At 45.5% G+C, this 19,733-nt stretch overlaps 1 protein-coding gene across 1 annotated transcript; it reads right to left on the bottom strand.

Annotated features, from left to right (window-relative positions):
• Positions 1–3,220: 3,220 nt before the first annotated feature.
• Positions 3,221–3,856, bottom strand: LOC106804465. The gene has a single exon (XM_014805631.1). The coding sequence runs from the start codon at positions 3,854–3,856 to the stop codon at positions 3,221–3,223; it is 636 nt and encodes a 211-aa protein (XP_014661117.1).
• Positions 3,857–19,733: the final 15,877 nt, after the last annotated feature.

Raw genomic sequence — 19,733 nt, 5'->3', positions numbered from 1 at the left:
ATCCAAACTCAATTTTGCATATTGCTATCTTTATTCCTCTATGTGAGGCCTATTTGGGCATCCCCCCGCATTTCGATCTGTGGAAGTACTTGTACCAATTGAAAATCTTGTCAACCAAGGAGAAACTGAGAGTGATTGGGGGATGCGGGTTTTTTTTTGCGGCCAAAAAATGTCCAGGAGTACTTCAACCTCTAGTTGAAGGAATCCAACAAGGGCTGGCACAAAGAGTGGTTCACAATAGCCAATCAGTAGCTCAAGCTCCTGCTGAGTACTGGATACAGGCCCGTGACCATGCCCGAGTGGTCGAACTAGCCGACCTTGCAGGAGCAGGTGCAGGTGAAGCAGTTGTTCGCGAAGATCACCGACTTGAAGGTGTGCGAACTCATAGCCGGAGCTGTCAGCATAAATTTTTGTCGGAGATTGACTCAGCCGATCAAGAACTGGGTCCATCTGGCGTATGAGTACACTAGGCCACTGGTCCTGACCTGAGAGGTCCAGTGAAAGGTGACCAAGGTGGAAATTGCCAATCGGGTCAGCAAGTTTTTTGGTGGCGTTATCAGAAACAAGAGCTGCCCCATGGCTTATTCCCTCGAGAGGCTGCTGACCAACCCAGTATGATCTTAACGACATTGATTTGCCATTCTTTTTGTGTTGTTGTGTTGTTGCTAACTATTCTTGTGGATTGACTAGGACAACGAATTTGAATTCTTTTGCCCTGTGCTGCTTTATGGAGGGGCCGAGCAGTAGCGGCCCAAGGTCCGCCCAATGACCGAGTCCCATGAGTCATCTGCCGACCTTGATTGGGAGACGGACTCCTCCATCGAGTCGGACGAGGAGATGCTAGAAGAGGTCAGCCAGGCTGAGGGCTCCAACCTAGTAGGATGCCGAACAGGGCAAGTTGTGAAGAACCTACCGGCCTACCAGACTCAAAAGCCGAGCGGCAAGAGAAAGAATATGGCTGACAAAAAGGAGAAGCAGACGAAGATTCAGACACGCTGAGCCCAGCCGCTAGGAAGAAGAAGTCTGAGCTCCTTGAGACGACGGCGGCCGACGCGGAGCATGTCAAGGAGATGTTGAAGGTGAAGATTTGCGGGGGGTCTAGCGGGGATGTGACGACGCCACGAAGTTTTGGGTGAAGAAGAAGAGCACCATGTAAGTGCAATTTGGTTATACTATCTAGCTTGTGGTTGTTTTTGAGCCTATCTTGGTGTTGTTTTGGTGGCTGTCTTGGTTAAATTATTGCTTGCATCAAATGCAGGACTGTCGTGCTTGATGATGAGTCTGGTACGTAGCTGACCAGTTGCTCAGCCTAGACCAAGGGGGCGAGTGGCTACACCGTTGAACAGTCGCTGCCTCCAGAGGTCATGGCGGAACAAGATTGTCGCACCAGAGAAGTTGTACCCAATCTGGTGCTGCGGACGCTGCCGTGGTCGACCCCAAGGTCGAGCATGTTCTTGATGAGGGAGCTAGAGCGGAGCCTCACCCGGAAGAAGTGCCTAGAGATGATCCGCTGCCAGAGAGGTCCACCGGGGATGCTGACGCTGGCGTGCAAGGTGGAATAGATCTTGATGGCTTGACCCTCTCTGGGTCCAACCTTGCTATGGACACAGAGCAGGACAAGAAGGATCATGCCAGGCTGTGGCAATTATCATCTGAAATTTCTGAGCCTCTATTGTAAGTGTGCTGACCAACTTGGAGAACTTATATCTGAAATCCATTCTCTTTGTAGAGCTCTAATTGTTGAAATGTAGGAAGGGTCTTGCCGAACATGATCATAAGAGGGCGGACGCAATCTAGCATGCCGAGCAGTATCGCCTGAAGGCGGAGCGCCTTGAGGCTGACCTCAAGTAGGCCGAAGAGGACACCACAAAGCATGCCGACCAATTCTGGCAAAAAGACCTAGACCATGCCTTGCAGGAGCAGATTCTTGAGGCACACTTGAAAGGTACATTATGCCAACCCATCAACTCGTTTCTGTCTTCGGAGTCTTGATGCTGATGTGTGCTTGTTCAAATGAGCAGATGCCAAGGTGAGGGAGCAAAGGCTCAAGCGACGCCTCAAAGAATAAGAAGATTTGAATGGTCGTCTCGAGCAAGAGCATGACGTGGTGGTTCACCGTGAGTACGCTATCGCAGAAGCTGACTTACGGCATGCACAAAGATACTAACCGCTGCTTAGAGGCTACAATGCATAGTTTGCAGCATGACCAACTAGTGATTGTAGGGTTCGAGGTGGAGCTGGAGGATCTTCGTAAGGCAGCCGGCTATGTGATAGACATGGTCCAACCAGGGACCGACCCGACCACGCTGATGCCACTACTTGATCGGCTTAAAGCCATGCCTAGTCGGCTAAAGGAGCTGCTGAAGGACACCACGGTGGAGTGCATCAAGAACATCTTGGCAATGCTGAAGACACACTTCCCACGGATCCCCTTGGAGCATGCTGAAGGAGGGATTGCATATGACTTCGATGCAGAGAGTATTCCAGAACTGGCTAACCAGTATCATGATATAGCAGAAAACATTGTCGATGATCTGGACCTGTAAAATTAAACTGTGTGGAATCAAACTACATGATGTGATGTAATTGACTTAATCGTATCCGGAGAGAAAAGAGGCTCCATCCCTCCCTTGGTGTATACGATAGGACAAGGTGTAGTTGAGGCTAGTAGTCGTTAAGCGCCTAGCCTTGCCTGACGAGCATTCTGCTAAGACTGGATCTCGAGCTTGTAGGAGGGGTGAATGCAAGGTTGTCTAGGTTTCACGAGCTAGAACGCCGACCACACAAGTTAGTCATATTGCCTGGAGAGGGGGAGGAGAAAGGATGCGAGACCCAAAGATTGGCACCTCGGGGAAGCCCTCGAGCTTGAGAGCGAGTGGTCTGTCAAATAGGTCGGACAGTCCCCGAGCATCGGGAACAGCTCGGGCAAAAGAACAATAAGGCACTAGGTACGCAAAGAACCTCGGAGGTTTTATTCATTCAATAAAAAGAAAAGAAAAATAGAGTACATAGATTTTGAATCCAAACGGGAGAAGCACCGTATGTGCTGAATGTTCCATGGGTTCAGGACAACTGAGCCGTCCACCCATTGGAGATGATAGGTGCCTAGCTGGATGACTTCCTTAACGATGAAGGGGCCCTCCCAAGGGGTGGCGAGTTTGTGCATGTCCTTGGTGGACTGGATCCGGTGAAGCACCAAATCGCCAACATTGAAGAAGCGTTATCTGACATTTCGATCATGGTAGTGTCGTATCTGCTGCTCGTGGTGTGCACGCTGGATAAGAGCTGCCACTAGATGCTCCTCGAGGCTATCGATGTCGACGTGCCAACTTGTTTTTGCCTCACCTTCTTCGTAGTACTGGATGCATGGGGCGCCAAAGGCCACATCGGATGGTAGGACGGCCTCCGAGCCGTACACCATTGAGAAAGGGGTGTAGCCGGTAGCCCTACTTTTCTGAGTCCGAAGACCCCAGATAACATGGGGTAGCTCGCGTAGCCACTTGGTGGCATATTTGGCTGCGTTGTCAAAGATGCAAGACTTAAGCAACTGGAGGACCATCGCATTCGCACGTTCGACCTGGCCCTTGCAGCACAGGTGTGCTACTGAGGAGTAGTACACATCAATGAGGTTGTCCTGGCAAAAGTCCCAAAACTCGGAGCCTGTAAACTCCATGCCAAGGTTTGTGATGATCCTATTTGGCACTCCAAAGCAGTGTGTGATTTCCTTCATGAACTGAGCGGCTTTAGCCGTATCAATGCTAGTGACAACCTTGACCTCAATCCACTTGGTGAATTTGTCAACTGCCATGAAGATATGGGTGTAGCCGCCCGGAGCAGTCTTGACGGGTCCAACCATATCCACCCCCCAACATGCAAAGGGCCAGGATGGTGGGATGGTGTGCAGGGCTTGTGCTGGTAGGTGTTGCTGCATGGAGAAGAACTGACACCGTTGGATGAGCTCCTTTGCATCGGCTACCGATCTTGGCCAATAGAAGCAAGAGAAAAATGCTTTGCCGACCAAAGTGTCTGAGGCGGCGTGGTTCCCACATGTGCCTGAGTGGATCTCGTGAAGGACATCGATGCCCTCATTGCGCAAAATGCACTTCATCAAGATGCCTGTGGATGCGGCCTTTTTGTAGTGTTCCTTTCCGATGATGACGTAGTTTCCACTACGCCGAGCTAGTTTTTAGTGTTCTATCTTGTCCTCCGGCACCAGCTGGTCGGTGATAAAGGCTATGAATGGAGCGCGCTAGTCTTCTTTCGCCTCAATCATCATGATGTCAGTGGGAGCTAGGTCAGCCGGAGCCTCAGCATTGTCATTGACCTGGTCCGGGTCTAGAATCTTGATGTAAGATTGCCGGAGATCTTGCACGAAAATGCTGATAGGGACCTACACACGCTTGGAGCCAAGCTTGGACAGGAATTCGGCGATGATGTTTTGTTCCCTAGAGACATGGTGGAACTAGAGACGATCAAAGTGGGCCTCGAGTTTGTAGATTTCTGCGCAGTAAGCATCCATGGTCTCCTTGGTGTAGTCCCAATTCTTGTTGACTTGCTTGATGATGACCTTGGAGTTGCCTATGACAAGATGCGCTTGACCCTGCATGCCACGCATGCACCCATGTGCGCCACGAATCTGGTGATCGCGCACGGTGCGTTCTAGATTGCCATGTCGTGCCACGCCATTCGTGCAGCGCCACCGGCCTATCACTGCTGGCGATGGGATGGGACGTCTCCCCGGCATCGCCCAACCCACGCCCGTGCAATCTCACCCTCCCCACGCCGCATCTCCCCTGGCTAGTGGCCATCACGTGCCCACGCACCGTGGCAGCAGCTCGCCACCACGTCGCCACCCGCCACCGGCCATCGCCGCTTGGCCAACAGCCTCTGATGAGGTGACCATACACATGCACCCTCCAGCCACTCCGCGCGCGCGACACAAAGGATCCTCCATGCGAACAATCTTCCTCCACCTATCACCGGCCACATGCCACACCCCCTCGCCACCGCGGAGAACCTCGAGCGCCCTTACTCTCCTCCGCCACTCGCTGGCCGCCTCTGTGCTCCCCTGGTGAACCCAAGCTGACCCTGGCATTCCCTAGCCCCTCCTCGCCCCCTCCAGCGCCTATAAAAGCGACCCTTCGCCCCTCACCGGCGCTACCCTGCCATAACGCGCACGCCGGAGTGCTGCCGCCTACCCCTCACCGTGGAGCCCCTCTTCCCGAGCCTTCCCGGAGCCCACTAAGCGCACCAGTGAACCACACGAGCACCACCCCGAGCCTCCAGAGCCACTTCCAGCCTCCTCCACCACCGCCGGCGCTGGAGCAGGAGCTCCTCCGCCACCGTAGCCACCTCCGATAAACCTCCGTCTGCAAGCTTCTTAGCGCATCGACTCACGGTGAGTCACTAACCACGCCCGTTCCCTTTCCCCGCCCCCATGCTATTGCTGCTCGCCAGATTTTGGCCGAAGATGCCGCTAGTCGAGCCAAGGGCTACATTGCAAGCCCTCTTTTAGTTTTAGGGTCTAATCCATAAAATGGCAGGGTTGTTCTATGAAAGTTTAAAAGTTCCAGGGAACCCTTTGTGAAATGCTTTTTCCTTTTCTGTTTTTAAATGAATAAAATGGCTAAAACTATGAAAATGTGTAGGAAAGTGTAGAAAAATGCTAAAAATACAAATCCAGTTTTGTTAGACTCCTGATGCACATGTCTGACTAGGAAAAATACTTGGTTCTATGAGATATGTGTTTTACCTTACTTAAATAACTACATGTGGTTTAATGTACTTTTTATGTGATAAATAATTTTTATGCTCAATAAATCCTGGAAGTTTTACAGTAGCCTCTGTTAGTTTAACCCTTCTGTAAAATTTGTGGAGCCAGGCTGTTGATGAAACTCTAGTTAAAAATATTTCTTCGTGTTCCACTATTTAATATTGTATGGTTTTTAGTAAATTTTGTAAAAGTCAAATGCATCCCAAATTTTTACAGTAGATCCAGTGTGTAAGGATGAAGCTTCTGTAAAAATTTCAAAACCATATCCTATCAATTTCTTCTAGAAATATTTATTGAAGTTTAATAGCTAGATAAATGTTTAATAACAAATGTTAAATAGGAAGGGTAGAATGGTAAATGCTAGTTTAAGTTCTTTAAAAATTTAGAAACAGGATAACTTTCCAAATAAAGGTTGAGCAACCCTAGAGTGATCCCACCTTTCTTTTGTGAAGTTTAAGTGGTTAAAACTTTATATGTGTACACAATCACCATCAAGACAAATCTCAAGTTTTCAATCGCAACACACTTTACTTTACGAAGAAATCAAGTTTAACCCTTGTCTAGGTGAATGTGGTCATTAAGCATTTTACACTTATGCAATAGTACATGAAATGCATCCTGCATGTGAAAGCATGAAACCTTGAACTGCTGCATGTGCATCTCTTGTAGAAGCGAATCTTGCTGACGGGACATACGAGCTACTTCCGGCAGCTGAGGAGGAGCCATCTGCAGAGTTGCACCAGATCGAGGCCGAGCAGGACCCCAGTCAAGCTTCCAACGACCCGCAAACTAACCTAGTACATGAAGGCAAGCCCCAAAGCATAACCCAGATTCTAAACTTCTGCAATACTTTTGCTACTTATGTTTGTGCATTTAAGTTCATAGGAGTTGCTTGAAACCCTAGCTGCATGAACTTAAGTACCTATGCTTGAATACTAGTATGATAGGTCGACTAGATGCAATGCTAAATAGAAACTTAGTAAAAGTAGAGTGATTTATTGTCACTCGCGAATTATAGGAGTTGCTTGTTTACTTATGCTAGAACCATAAGGATGATGGGTGGGGCCGGGCAATTGGTTCTGAATCGGTGAATTGCCCCATCTGTCTAGTGATAAATGTGCTAAGATCAAACCATGATGGTGTTCGTGGTCAAGTGTTTGAAAGTACTAAACTCATACCTAATATGGGATGGGAAAGCCTAGTACCTAATTGAACCAGGATATGGGCATACCTTCTCACTCTCTCCGGAACCTGGTTCCCCTGATGCATTATGTGGGTACAAGTGCAGTCATGGTACAACATCGTCCGGGACCGTGGGGCATTGTATCCAAGGAAGTGGGCCCTAGCCACGTGATTGGGGATTGATGGGGATGGCTGACACGTGTGGACCCGTTGTGGTACAGCTCTGTTGTGGGTTTAGGTTCACCTTGAAAGGTTAAGAAACTTGATTCGAATCGTCTTCCTCTCACAGTTTCAGACTGCTTGCATTGTGCTGCATAGAGTAAGAAGTGGAACAAAGGCTGATTATTTAATACTAGTGTTTGATCTAAATTGTTTGATCACCATGCTTGCTTAGGATAAGTGCTTACTTGGAATGCTTAAGCAACAAGAACCTAATGCTAAAACTTGAAAGTAAGGACTTACTTAGATGCTTTTGGCAAAACAAACCCTTCAGCCAAAAAGCCTTGCATGTCTAGGAGTTGGTGGAGTAGATACCACCTGTCGGGTAGGTCTGAGTATTAGTATACTCAGCCTTGCTTGCGGCTTATTTTTAAGGTAATTGATGTCATGGCAGGCTTCACCATGGCATTGCTGTATCGATGCTAGACTCTGGTTTAATTTCCGCTGCTTGAACTCTGAAAACTCTACCTTTATGCTTTTTGAACTCTTGGGTTGTAATAATTGAAGTTGGCACCTGTATTAATCTATCTGGATTGTTGTAATCTCTAGACTCGCGTTCGTGTGAGTATGGTTTGTTTTGATTAGAGACAAGTGGTTTATCGGGTGAAACTCGACAGACTACCCTTTTTAACATGATTAAAGTATCTGCTCTCATATGAGGCGAAGTTGAGTACACTTTAGCTGGGTTAATTTGGCTGGTTCTGCCATAGTATGTTACTTGTTTGCAATCTTTCTGACTTGGAGCAATGACTTGACTTAGGATGACGCATTTGTTTATTTTTGCCCTCTATCGTTGCCTTGCGGGGCTCAAGCAGTGTTGCCCAAGATCTATCCGGCTAATATGCTAGTCGCGCCGCCGACAAGCCTTGAGTATGATTCCGAGTCCTCTTTTGGGTCCGTCGTTAGTATGACCAATGAGGGTGGTGAGGATCAGGGCGCCAGATGGCAGACTCGGCAGGTCATGTGCAAGCAGCCCCTTTCCAAGGGGCTTCTACCGAGTGGAAAGAAGAAGAAGCTGGCTGGCAGGAAGAAGGAGAAAACCATGCCAAGTACTAGGTCGGTCAGCGAGATGGAGTCCGACATGCCAAGCCCGGTTGCGAAGGACAACAAGCCGAAGCTCGAGAAGACCACCACGGCTTACATGGCACGCCTCAAGGAGGTGTTGAAAGTTAAGATGCATGGCGGCTCGAGCAAAGATACATTCGTGCCGCCTCCGCAGTTGCACCCAAAGTTACGCTTGATGAAAAAGAGCACCCTATAACTGCTGCCATCCTTGCACTCTCTATGTTTATGATTGCAATCTGATCTTGCTTGGATTGCTTGTTTGTGATGACGATGCAGAACTGGTGTATGGTCTGAGGATGGCAGCGCACAGCTGACGAGGTGCTCGGGTCAGACCGAGGCCACCAGCGGTCACACCGTCGAGCAACCGTCGGCCAAAGAGGTCGTGACTGGCGAGGGTGGTCAGAATGAAGAATTTGCATCAAGTCCTATGCCACAACAAGTTGAAGTCAGTGCTAAGGCTACCAATGATAGCATGGCTAACCCCGAGGTCATGGAGGAGGTGGAGGAGGACATCATGGTCGAAGAGGAGGCTGAGGAGGACACCAGAGCCGATCTTTAACAGGATGAGCCGCCCCGAGATGATCCACTGCCTGATTTGCCCTTGTTGGATGGAGGAAATGATCCTGATATCTTCAACATCTTCGGGGCTTACCTTGCTGCGGATGCAGCGTAGGATAGGGAAGATCTGGCCAAGCTGTAGCAAGCATCCTCTGAAGTTTCTTAGCTGTTAATCATAAGTTTGCCGACGAACCCGGAGATTTTATATCTGAAAGAAGTTTCTATGCAGAGCTCTGATTGTTAGGTAGTGAACAGGGTCTTGTTAAGCGTACTCACAAGAGGGTGGACGTGATCCACCATGCTGAGCAATATCATCTAAAGGCAGCGTGCCTGGAGGCTAAGCTCAAGAAGGCAAAGGGAGATCTCGAGAACAAGCAGTCTCAACAGAACATCGAGAAGATAGTGCATGATGGCCTTATGAAAGGTAATGTGTGCCAACCTTGTGACATCCCTTGTGATGAAGAGACTAAATCATAGAATCATCAAAGTGATTAAGAAACAAATTAAAACTAACTCCAAATTGGTAAGTGTTGAACCCCTTTAATGGTGCTCATTTGGGCAGAAAATAAAAATAGATTTTGTATAAGAACTCAATTTTTGGCCAATATAAAAGTGGTAGATATCTCCAAATTGAATGACTTTCATAATTAGTACTTTTTCTGATTTTGAGTGGAAGGTATTCAAAAATTGGGTTGAAGTGCGGCCAAAATTCAAATTTAATTAAAAAACCAGTTGACTGGCGTTCCACCAAAGTTACCATGATATTATCTCCAAATCCATCAAGCTTTTTACCTGTCAGTTATTATAGAAGTTGGAGTCTATAGTTTGGTCTCGAACTTTTACATTTGGAGATTGCACCATGTAGTTCAATTTTTGAGAGAAAATGCACATAGAAGATCAGCCCCTTGCGTGGCACACGCGAACGCCATGTGGGTTTGGGCGCGGTTACCGCGCCGCTGCGAACTCGCCGGTGCCACGCGGCACCTGACGCCTGCCACCGCCGCACCGCCCAACTGCCGGCCACAGAACAACAACACAAGCGCCGTAGCTGGCCACTCAGCACACGCGCGCTATCCTTCCTTCTGCACGACAAGGTCCTTGCCGACCAACCGGTGCCTCGCCACGCCACTACTAGCGCACCGCGTGCCTCTGCCGTACATTTGCACGCCCCCACCCACTACCACAACCACTAGGCCACCGCAGTGCCGCCCAATGCGCGAAGGTCAGACCTTCGCCTCAGGATCCCACTCCCCCTTCCTCCCCTTTGCCTGCTATAGAAGCCCCTACCCATGCTCGCTGGCCGCTTGCCCGAAACCCCGCCGCCTGCCATTGATGCCACCTATGGAGCACCCACCTCTGACCACTCCTGTCACCACCCGAGCACCGCAGAGCCTTCCCCAACCGTCACTCCACCTTCCTAGCTCCATTCTCGGCCACCGCCGCCGCCGCCGCCCTCACCGAAGTAGAGACAGACGTGGCTGCACCACCACTGCCTCGTCGAGTGCCATCGCATGCCATCATCCGCCCCCAAGCCCTACACCGGACAAGTCTCTGGTGAGCCCCTCATCACTTCCCCACCCTTATTCCACGCCCCCACGGCGGCCCCTCGCCGGAATTGCGTCGCCTGCGCCGCCGGCCGGTCGAGGAACCACATTGCGATTTGAAGTTTCATTTTAGGGGCTTTAGTGCAAATATGCAGGGACCTCGTGGTGAGGTTTTGAAAAGTATAAGGGGGGTTCTGTAAAAGAGAAAAGTTAAATTTGAATAAAATGCATTTAAATGGCTGCAAACTTGGAAAATGCCTAGAAAATTGTAGAAAAATGATAAAACTATGAAACTTGTTTTGTTGAGTTTCTGATGATGACTAGTTTATTTCAAAAATGTTCATGGGCATGTTACTATTGCATATCTAATGCTATAATTTATTTTTTTTCTAGACTTGTTAAATGCCTTATAAGTCATGTGATGATCTAAAAATTGTGAAACCAATTTTGTTAGCTTCCATTTAACATGTATGTTCCAAATTTGCAACTTGTGTTAGTAGAATCTATGGTGCTCATGTTTTTTCAAATCCAAATGCTTAATGGCTCTCTTAATATTGTTATTTACATGATAATTAGAGGAAAGTAGATAAAAATGCAAAATAAATTTTGTTACATTCTGGAAGCTCATGCCTGACTAGAAAAAATATTTATCCTTGTGAAATGTGTATTTTTGGTTACATGTTATTTAATATCCTTATTGTGGAGTAAATAGTGCTCATGCTCCTAAACTTCTAATAAATTCACAATAGCCTATGATAGTGTTGAAAATGATTCTGTAAAATTTGTGAAAATAAACTAATGATAGAACCCTGGTTGAAAATCATTCTTCATGATCTGCAAATTAACACTGTTTAATTTTTAGTAATTTTTGTGGTTGTCAAATCCATCTAAACTTTTTACAGTAGAATTCTTGTGTAGAGGGAAAGCTCCTGTAAAAATTTGGTGTTCATATCTTAATAGATGCTTCTTGAACATTTATTCATGTTAAAAACTAATTTACTTAGTAGAGGAAATTGCTACTAGGATTTGTATGCTCACAAATGAATATTTATGCTCTTCATCAGTAGCATATTCATCCTTATAAGGTTTGCTAAACAATACCAAAACACCACACCTATTGTCTTTTGAACAATAAGTTTCTAAGAATTTTATGTGTACACAATCACCATCAAAATAAAAGCTATGTTTTCTTCCCAACCAACCTTGTTTTGTGAAGAAAAGAAATGCTATAAACTTATCTAGGTGAATGTGGCCAAAAGGAAAGAAAGGTTTATAAACTTGTGTAGGTGAATGTGGCCAAAAATACACCCTATACTTTTGTAATGATTAACAAAATGAGACCTACGTCACGAAAGATTATAAACGAAATCTTATGCATATGCATCTTGTGTAGAACCTAACCTCACTGACGAAACGTAAGAGCTCGCCCTAACACTTGAAGAAGGACACCCTCCTACTGAGCTGAACCTGATCGAGGCGACTCAAGACCCGAACCAGGATACAGAAGAGCCAAAGGCTAACCTAGGACAAGAAGGCAAGCTCCGGAGCATAACCCTGGTTTCTAAAGTCATACAATAATCTTATTGCTATGTTGTGCATTAAGTTCATAGGAGTTGTATTGAAACCTTAGTTGAATGCTCCCTAGTACCCATGGTTGACTACTACCACGATTAGTCATTTAGATGCTATGCTAAATAGGGACACGATAACAGTCGAGTGATTTCCTGTCACTCGCGAGCTATAGGAGTTGCCTGTTTACTTATGTTGGAATCATAAGATTGACGGGTGGAGCTTGGTACTATGTTCCTAAAATTGTGGATGCCCGTCTGTATAGAGGAAAATTCCTAAGGTTGAACCGTGTCGGCATTCATGGTTAAGTGTTTGAACGTACTAAACACATGCCTAGAGAATGGGGAATCAGTAAGCCTCATACGTGATTGAACCGGCGTGGACCTTTCCCCGCTCTCTCTGGAATCGGGTTCCCTGGGTGCATCATATGGGTACAAGTGCGGCCACAGCACGGAGTCATTCCGGGGACCGATGGGGCCTTGTATCTAAGGGAAGTGGGATCTGGAGAAGCGCTGCGAATTGATGGGAACCGTTGATATATGTGAATCCATCGTGGTATGCATATGTCGTGTGTTTAGGTCCACCTTGGAAGGTTAAGAAATTCGATTCGAATCATCTGCTTGTCACAGTTTGGGACTACTTGATCACTATTCCGCACTGAGTAAGAAGATGAACAAGGATGATGCTTAATATTGATGCTTGATTAAATTGCTTGTGCTACCATGCTTGCTTAGATTAGGTGCTTATCTAGAATGGTTAATCAACTAGGACTTGATGCTAAAACTTGAAAGCAAGAATGCACTTTAGAAGCTTTTGACAGAAACAAATCACTCAGCCAAAAAGCCTTGCATGTCTAGGAGTTGGTGGATTAGATACCACTTAACGGGTAAGTCTTGCGGAGTATTAGTATACTCAGCCTTGCTTGTAGCTATTTTTCAGGTAAAGATGTTGATGATGTGGTTGCTAGTGTTACTTGGCCGTACCAGCTCCCTACGGGATGGACAGTTGAGTGGGACCCATCGTCAGTGGGTGAGGATCGTAGTGAGTGATATCATGGATGGCTTCACCATGGTATCATGTATCGACGTTAGATTCATCGTTATTTTTGGCTGCATTTGAACTTTGGACTACTTTATGTTTTGAACTTTGTTGTAATAAATAATTTGGGACCTCTGCAGTATTTCACTTGGATTGTTGTAATCTCTGGGCTCGTCTTTGTACGAGTATGGTATACTTGTTTCGATCGTAAATACGTGGTTGTATCGGGTGAAACTCGATAGACTACCATCTTGATCCGATTAAAGTGTCAGTTCGCATTTCAGGCAATGTTTAGCACACTTTAGCCGGGTTAATTTGGGTGGTCTGCCATAGTTGGTATCAGAGCAAAAAGCATACACCAGAGAAAGCAACAAGTCTTAAACACTTATTTCGATAAAACTTACCAAGAAAAATCGTGTTTGAAAAACCGTTGGTTCGTTAAGGATGAAATATAGTCGGTGAAGCGCTAGGGGATTAGGGGTTGATCAGGTGGCTAACTAACTTATTGGTTATATAATACTGACTTCCAGCACATTACTTTCAGTCAAAACTTACTTTCTTGCACAATGGTTGGCGCAGGGGTACGGTGATTGTTATAATGTACCCACGGCACCGTATGAAAATATGGTGGCAGTACAAAAAAAATGGTTGGTGCAAGGGTACGGCGATTGCTGTAACATACCCACGGCATCATATGAAAATATGATGGTGGCACATAAAAGGTGAATACGCTATATCGGTGTATGAACGTTGTCCGTACAACAGAAATCGTGCGGATGGCCGTTTCTATAGTGAACGGTAATGAAATGGGACACTTTCGTGAGGGCTGGCACGAAATGCCCAATTTGTACTTGGATTGTTTTTTGCAGGTACACTAACCACGATTACGTTAAGTTAAAGAACGGTGAGAAATTCGGCTAGATATTATAGGGAGAGCCGTAATTTATGCCATGCCACCTTTACTAACCCCGTAAGTCCAAGCTATTGGAAATTCTTTGAATTTGTGAGGACGCATAGGACGTGCATGCATCATGTAAAAATCTACAAATTGGAATTTGGAACAACTTTTGTATAGAACCTTTGTATGGATAACTGTTGACACCGGATTTTGACCAATCCTATAAATTCGGAGTACAAGATAATTGGAGTCACGTACAGCAATAAGAAGCTAGCATGCGTGCACATGGGCACAGAGTCAAAATCGGCTTCATTGGATTGATCGGCAAGAAGAGCCAAGGATGATATAAAAGAAAGCCCAGCACGTATGGATAAAAATGATTAGAATATACAACATGGATTCTAGTGCACTTTACATGCCATGCCTGGGAGGCTTCTAGAATAATTATGCATGCGGCCGATCTGTGCATGTACGGGAGGTTGTTTCATAGAATAAAATATTTTAGAGATAGAGTTGGGTTAGTTAGAGATAGAGTTTTTTATTAGAAAAGATTGTGTACGTGACTTGCCTTGTGCGTGGTTAGATGCCAATTATGTAACGTCCGCCCTATAAATATAAACGGACGTGGCCATTGTAAAGAATCATCACACGATCAATAAACAAACATATTTACCTTTAACTTTCGGCTCCACGCCATTGCCCTAGGAGTAGGAGTAATGTAGTTTCTCGATGAGTTCCTTCTAGCAAGCTAGGCTGCATCGACCTCGATCTCTGGCGAGCTGCAAGTTCCATCACCAGGTGTTCTAGGCTTTAACCACCGGGCGCATCGCTGTGGTTTCGTCTAGTTTCATCTACCAGTTATCAAGTATCTTGGATCTTTGACTTACGGCGCATCGCTTCTGTCTCGAGCTACGGTATTCACCAGTTATCCCGCCTTGATTAAGCTTGTATCGGCTGATATTTATCTGTTCTATCGTCTTGCTGTTTACGACATATTAATTGTTATTAATTCTGTCGGAATAGACGATAGGTCTATTTTTAATAGCCTGTTGCATCTTAATCTTGGTTACCCCTTCGAGTGCTGTTGGGATTAAGTTTCGTTATGATTGGATTCATCGGCTGGCCGGGTTCAGATTAACATCTTGCTAAATATTTCTAGACTGCAACTACCGGGCGCATTGCTGTGGTTTCACCTAGAGATATTGGTGGAGAGTTTAGTTTAGATCTCATAAGCTTGTGGCTCTAGATATGGTGGAGCACCAGCTCAACAGCATCCTATTTTTTATCAGCCGTCCGGCTGATGGTTATTGTAAATTATATTAAATCGGCTGGATGGCCGATGAATCACTCACATTCATCAAGGTACTGGAATCAGCTTCACAGCTAATATATTTGTTATGATTTATTTTGTTGCACCATTATCAGTACTGTGCCACGATTATATTGGCCTGATTGGCCGGTTGCCTCGGACTTCACAACGACTATCATCTCCTTGTCAGGTGAATGGTCAAACTGACTGGCACGCCCGCGCACAGCATGCGCGCCGATTTGGATTCTGCACTGGAGTTAAGCAGATCTCCCAGGTCCTCATGTGCTGATGCAGGGTCCACCACCGCCAGGATTTTGCGTCAACACATTTTTGGTGTCAAGAATGGGATCTTTTGTCCATACGTGAGGACACCTATGTGTTGACAACAAAAGCTTGCTGGTTACTGCACCAAGTTTTGGTGTCAACATACTTGATCTTTTGTTTCCACTGCCAACGAATTCATTGGCTCACAATGGGATCAAGGTATCAAGCCGATTGGGTTCTTTATATTTCAAGAGGAGTCGACGTGGCTTTAGATATTGCAATCAGACGTCATTAGCTCTGAAGACAAGTATCAGACTTCTATAATTAGTTTCGGAACATGAAACATTCATACTCCAAAACTGGGGGGCATGTGTTGACACCGGATTTTGACCAATCCTATAAATTCGGAGTACAAGATAATTGGAGTCACATACAGCAATAAGAAGCTAGCATGCGTGCACATGGGCACAGAGTCAAAATCGGCTTCATTGGATTGATCGGCAAGAAGAGGCAAGGATGATATAAAAGAAAGCCCAGCACGTATGGATAAAAATGATTAGAATATACAACATGGATTCTAGTGCACTTTACATGCCATGCGTGGGAGGCTTCTAGAATAATTATGCATGCGGCCGATCTGTGCATGTACGGGAGGTTGTTTCATAGAATAAAATATTTTAGAGATAGAGTTGGGTTAGTTAGAGATAGAGTTTTTTATTAGAAAAGATTGTGTACATGACTTGCCGTGTGCGTGGTTAGATGCCAATTATGTAACGTCCGCCCTATAAATATAAAGGGACGTGGCCATTGTCAAGAATCATCACACGATCAATAATACAACATATTTACCTTTACCTTTGGGCTTCACGCCATTGCCCTAGGAGTAGGAGTAATGTAGATTCTCGACGAGTTCCTTCTAGCAAGCTGGGCTGCATCGACCTCGATCTCCGGCGAGCTGCAAGTTCCGTCACCAGGTGTTCTAGGCTTTAACCACCGGGCGCATCGCTGTGGTTTCATCTAGTTTCATCTACCAGTTATCGAGTATCTTGGATCTTTGACTTACGGCGCATCGCTTCTATCTCGAGCTACGGTATTCACCAGTTATCCCACCTTGATTAAGCTTCTATCGGCTGATATTTATCTGTTCTATCGTCTTGCCGTTTACGACATATTAATTGTTATTAATTCTGTCGGAATAGACGATAGATCTATTTTTAATAGCCTGTTGCATCTTATTCTTGGTTACCCCTTCGAGTGCTGTTGGGATTAAGTTTCGTTATGATTGGATTCATCGGCTGGCGGGGTTCAGATTAACATCCTGCTAAATATTTCTAGACTGCAACTACCGGGCGCATCGCTGTGCTTTCACCTAGAGATATTGGTGGAGAGTTTAGTTTAGATCTCATAAGCTTGTGGCTCTAGCTATGGTGGAGCACCAGCTCAACAGCATCCTATTTTTTATCAGCCGTCTGGCTGATGGTTATTGTAAATTATATTAAATCGGCTGGATGGCCGATGAATCACTCACATTCATCAAGGTACTGGAATCAGCTTCACAGCTAATATATTTGTTATGATTTATTTTGTTGCACCATTATCAGTACTGTGCCACGATTATATTGGCCTGATTGGCCGGTTGCCTCGGACTTCACAACGACTATCATCTCCTTGTCAGGTGAATGGTCAAACTGACTGGCACGCCCGCGCACAGCATGCGCGCCGATTTGGATTCTGCACTGGAGTTAAGCAGATCTCCCAGGTCCTCATGTGCTGATGCAGGGTCCACCACCGCCAGGATTTTGCGTCAACACATTTTTGGTGTCAAGAATGGGATCTTTTGTCCATACGTGAGGACACCTATGTGTTGACAACAAAAGCTTGCTGGTTACTGCACCAAGTTTTGGTGTCAACATACTTGATCTTTTGTTTCCACTGCCAACGAATTCATTGGCTCACAATGGGATCAAGGTATCAAGCCGATTGGGTTCTTTATATTTCAAGAGGAGTCGACGTGGCTTTAGATATTGCAATCAGACGTCATTAGCTCTGAAGACAAGTATCATACTTCTATAATTAGTTTCGGAACATGAAACATTCATACTCCAAAACTGGGGGGCATGTGTTGACACCGGATTTTGACCAATCCTATAAATTCGGAGTACAAGATAATTGGAGTCACATACAGCAATAAGAAGCTAGCATGCGTGCACATGGGCACAGAGTCAAAATCGGCTTCATTGGATTGATCGGCAAGAAGAGGCAAGGATGATATAAAAGAAAGCCCAGCACGTATGGATAAAAATGATTAGAATATACAACATGGATTCTAGTGCACTTTACATGCCATGCGTGGGAGGCTTCTAGAATAATTATGCATGCGGCCGATCTGTGCATGTACGGGAGGTTGTTTCATAGAATAAAATATTTTAGAGATAGAGTTGGGTTAGTTAGAGATAGAGTTTTTTATTAGAAAAGATTGTGTACATGACTTGCCGTGTGCGTGGTTAGATGCCAATTATGTAACGTCCGCCCTATAAATATAAACGGACGTGGCCATTGTCAAGAATCATCACACGATCAATAATACAACATATTTACCTTTACCTTTGGGCTTCACGCCATTGCCCTAGGAGTAGGAGTAATGTAGATTCTCGACGAGTTCCTTCTAGCAAGCTGGGCTGCATCGACCTCGATCTCCGGCGAGCTGCAAGTTCCGTCACCAGGTGTTCTAGGCTTTAACCACCGGGCGCATCGCTGTGGTTTCATCTAGTTTCATCTACCAGTTATCGAGTATCTTGGATCTTTGACTTACGGCGCATCGCTTCTGTCTCGAGCTACGGTATTCACCAGTTATCCCGCCTTGATTAAGCTTCTATCGGCTGATATTTATCTGTTCTATCGTCTTGCCGTTTACGACATATTAATTGTTATTAATTCTGTCGGAATAGACGATAGATCTATTTTTAATAGCCTGTTGCATCTTAATCTTGGTTACCCCTTCGAGTGCTGTTGGGATTAAGTTTCGTTATGATTGGATTCATCGGCTGGCGGGGTTCAGATTAACATCCTGCTAAATATTTCTAGACTGCAACTACCGGGCGCATCGCTGTGCTTTCACCTAGAGATATTGGTGGAGAGTTTAGTTTAGATCTCATAAGCTTGTGGCTCTAGCTATGGTGGAGCACCAGCTCAACAGCATCCTATTTTTTATCAGCCGTCTGGCTGATGGTTATTGTAAATTATATTAAATCGGCTGGATGGCCGATGAATCACTCACATTCATCAAGGTACTGGAATCAGCTTCACAGCTAATATATTTGTTATGATTTATTTTGTTGCACCATTATCAGTACTGTGCCACGATTATATTGGCCTGATTGGCCGGTTGCCTCGGACTTCACAACGACTATCATCTCCTTATCAGTTGAATGGTCAAACTGATTGGCACGCCCGCGCACACCACGCGCGCCGATTTGGATTCTGCACTGGAGTTAAGCAGATCTCCCAGGTCCTCATGTGCTGATGCAGGGTCCACCACCACCAGGATTTTGCGTCAACAATAACATATCAACCTAGTGTCGCCCTCACAAAAACTCTTGGCGATCACCTAAGGATTTTCTAGCTGTCAACAACTGGAACTACCTACTGTCAAAAAAACTTTTCAGGCTATCAGATGATCTTTGTTCCAAAAATATCCTATAAGAAAGTTGTTCCACATTTAGCATGGGTTATTCTGTAAAAATCTCATAAAGTTGGGCAAAGTAGAACTCAAGTATACTCAAATTGGTAGCCCGATGTTTGCTGAAAATTTCTGAGTGCACAGATGACAGAAGTTGAATTTTTTGACCACCTTGGGTCAGTTTTTGTCCAGTATCATAAAGGAAACGTTGTAGATAACATAGTAGAAAACCTTCTGGTAAAATTTCATGATTTTTGGATGAGTAGCTTAAGAGTTATGGTTAGATTAGTGATGCATAGTTACAGAAAATTCCAGGTCATACCACAGTAGGGAAATCCAAGTTTTGACCCTTTTATATGCTGTTTGAGCAAAAGTTTTGAATAACAAACTTGTGACCAAATACCTAAGGAACATTCTAGTAAAATTTGGGAGTTTTTGGATGGGTACTTCTCGAGTTATGGCCATTTTTCTATCTATCCTGAAATTTGTTCTCACTCTTGGATAAATGATTTTCCTAGCTCTCACACACTCCCTCGATTTTTGTTTTCTTCAGATGGCTGACCCGTCTACATCGTGGTGGATATGGACGGGTGAGTTCACTCTGACTGCCTACACCGGGAGGGCTTTCCTTCCAT

This window comes from Setaria italica, chromosome VIII (genome assembly GCF_000263155.2).
Source record: "Setaria italica strain Yugu1 chromosome VIII, Setaria_italica_v2.0, whole genome shotgun sequence".
NCBI classification, from domain to species: Eukaryota; Viridiplantae; Streptophyta; class Magnoliopsida; order Poales; family Poaceae; genus Setaria; species Setaria italica.
Note: the sequence above shows the minus strand (reverse complement) of the source record. Positions and strands in the feature narration are given on the sequence as shown.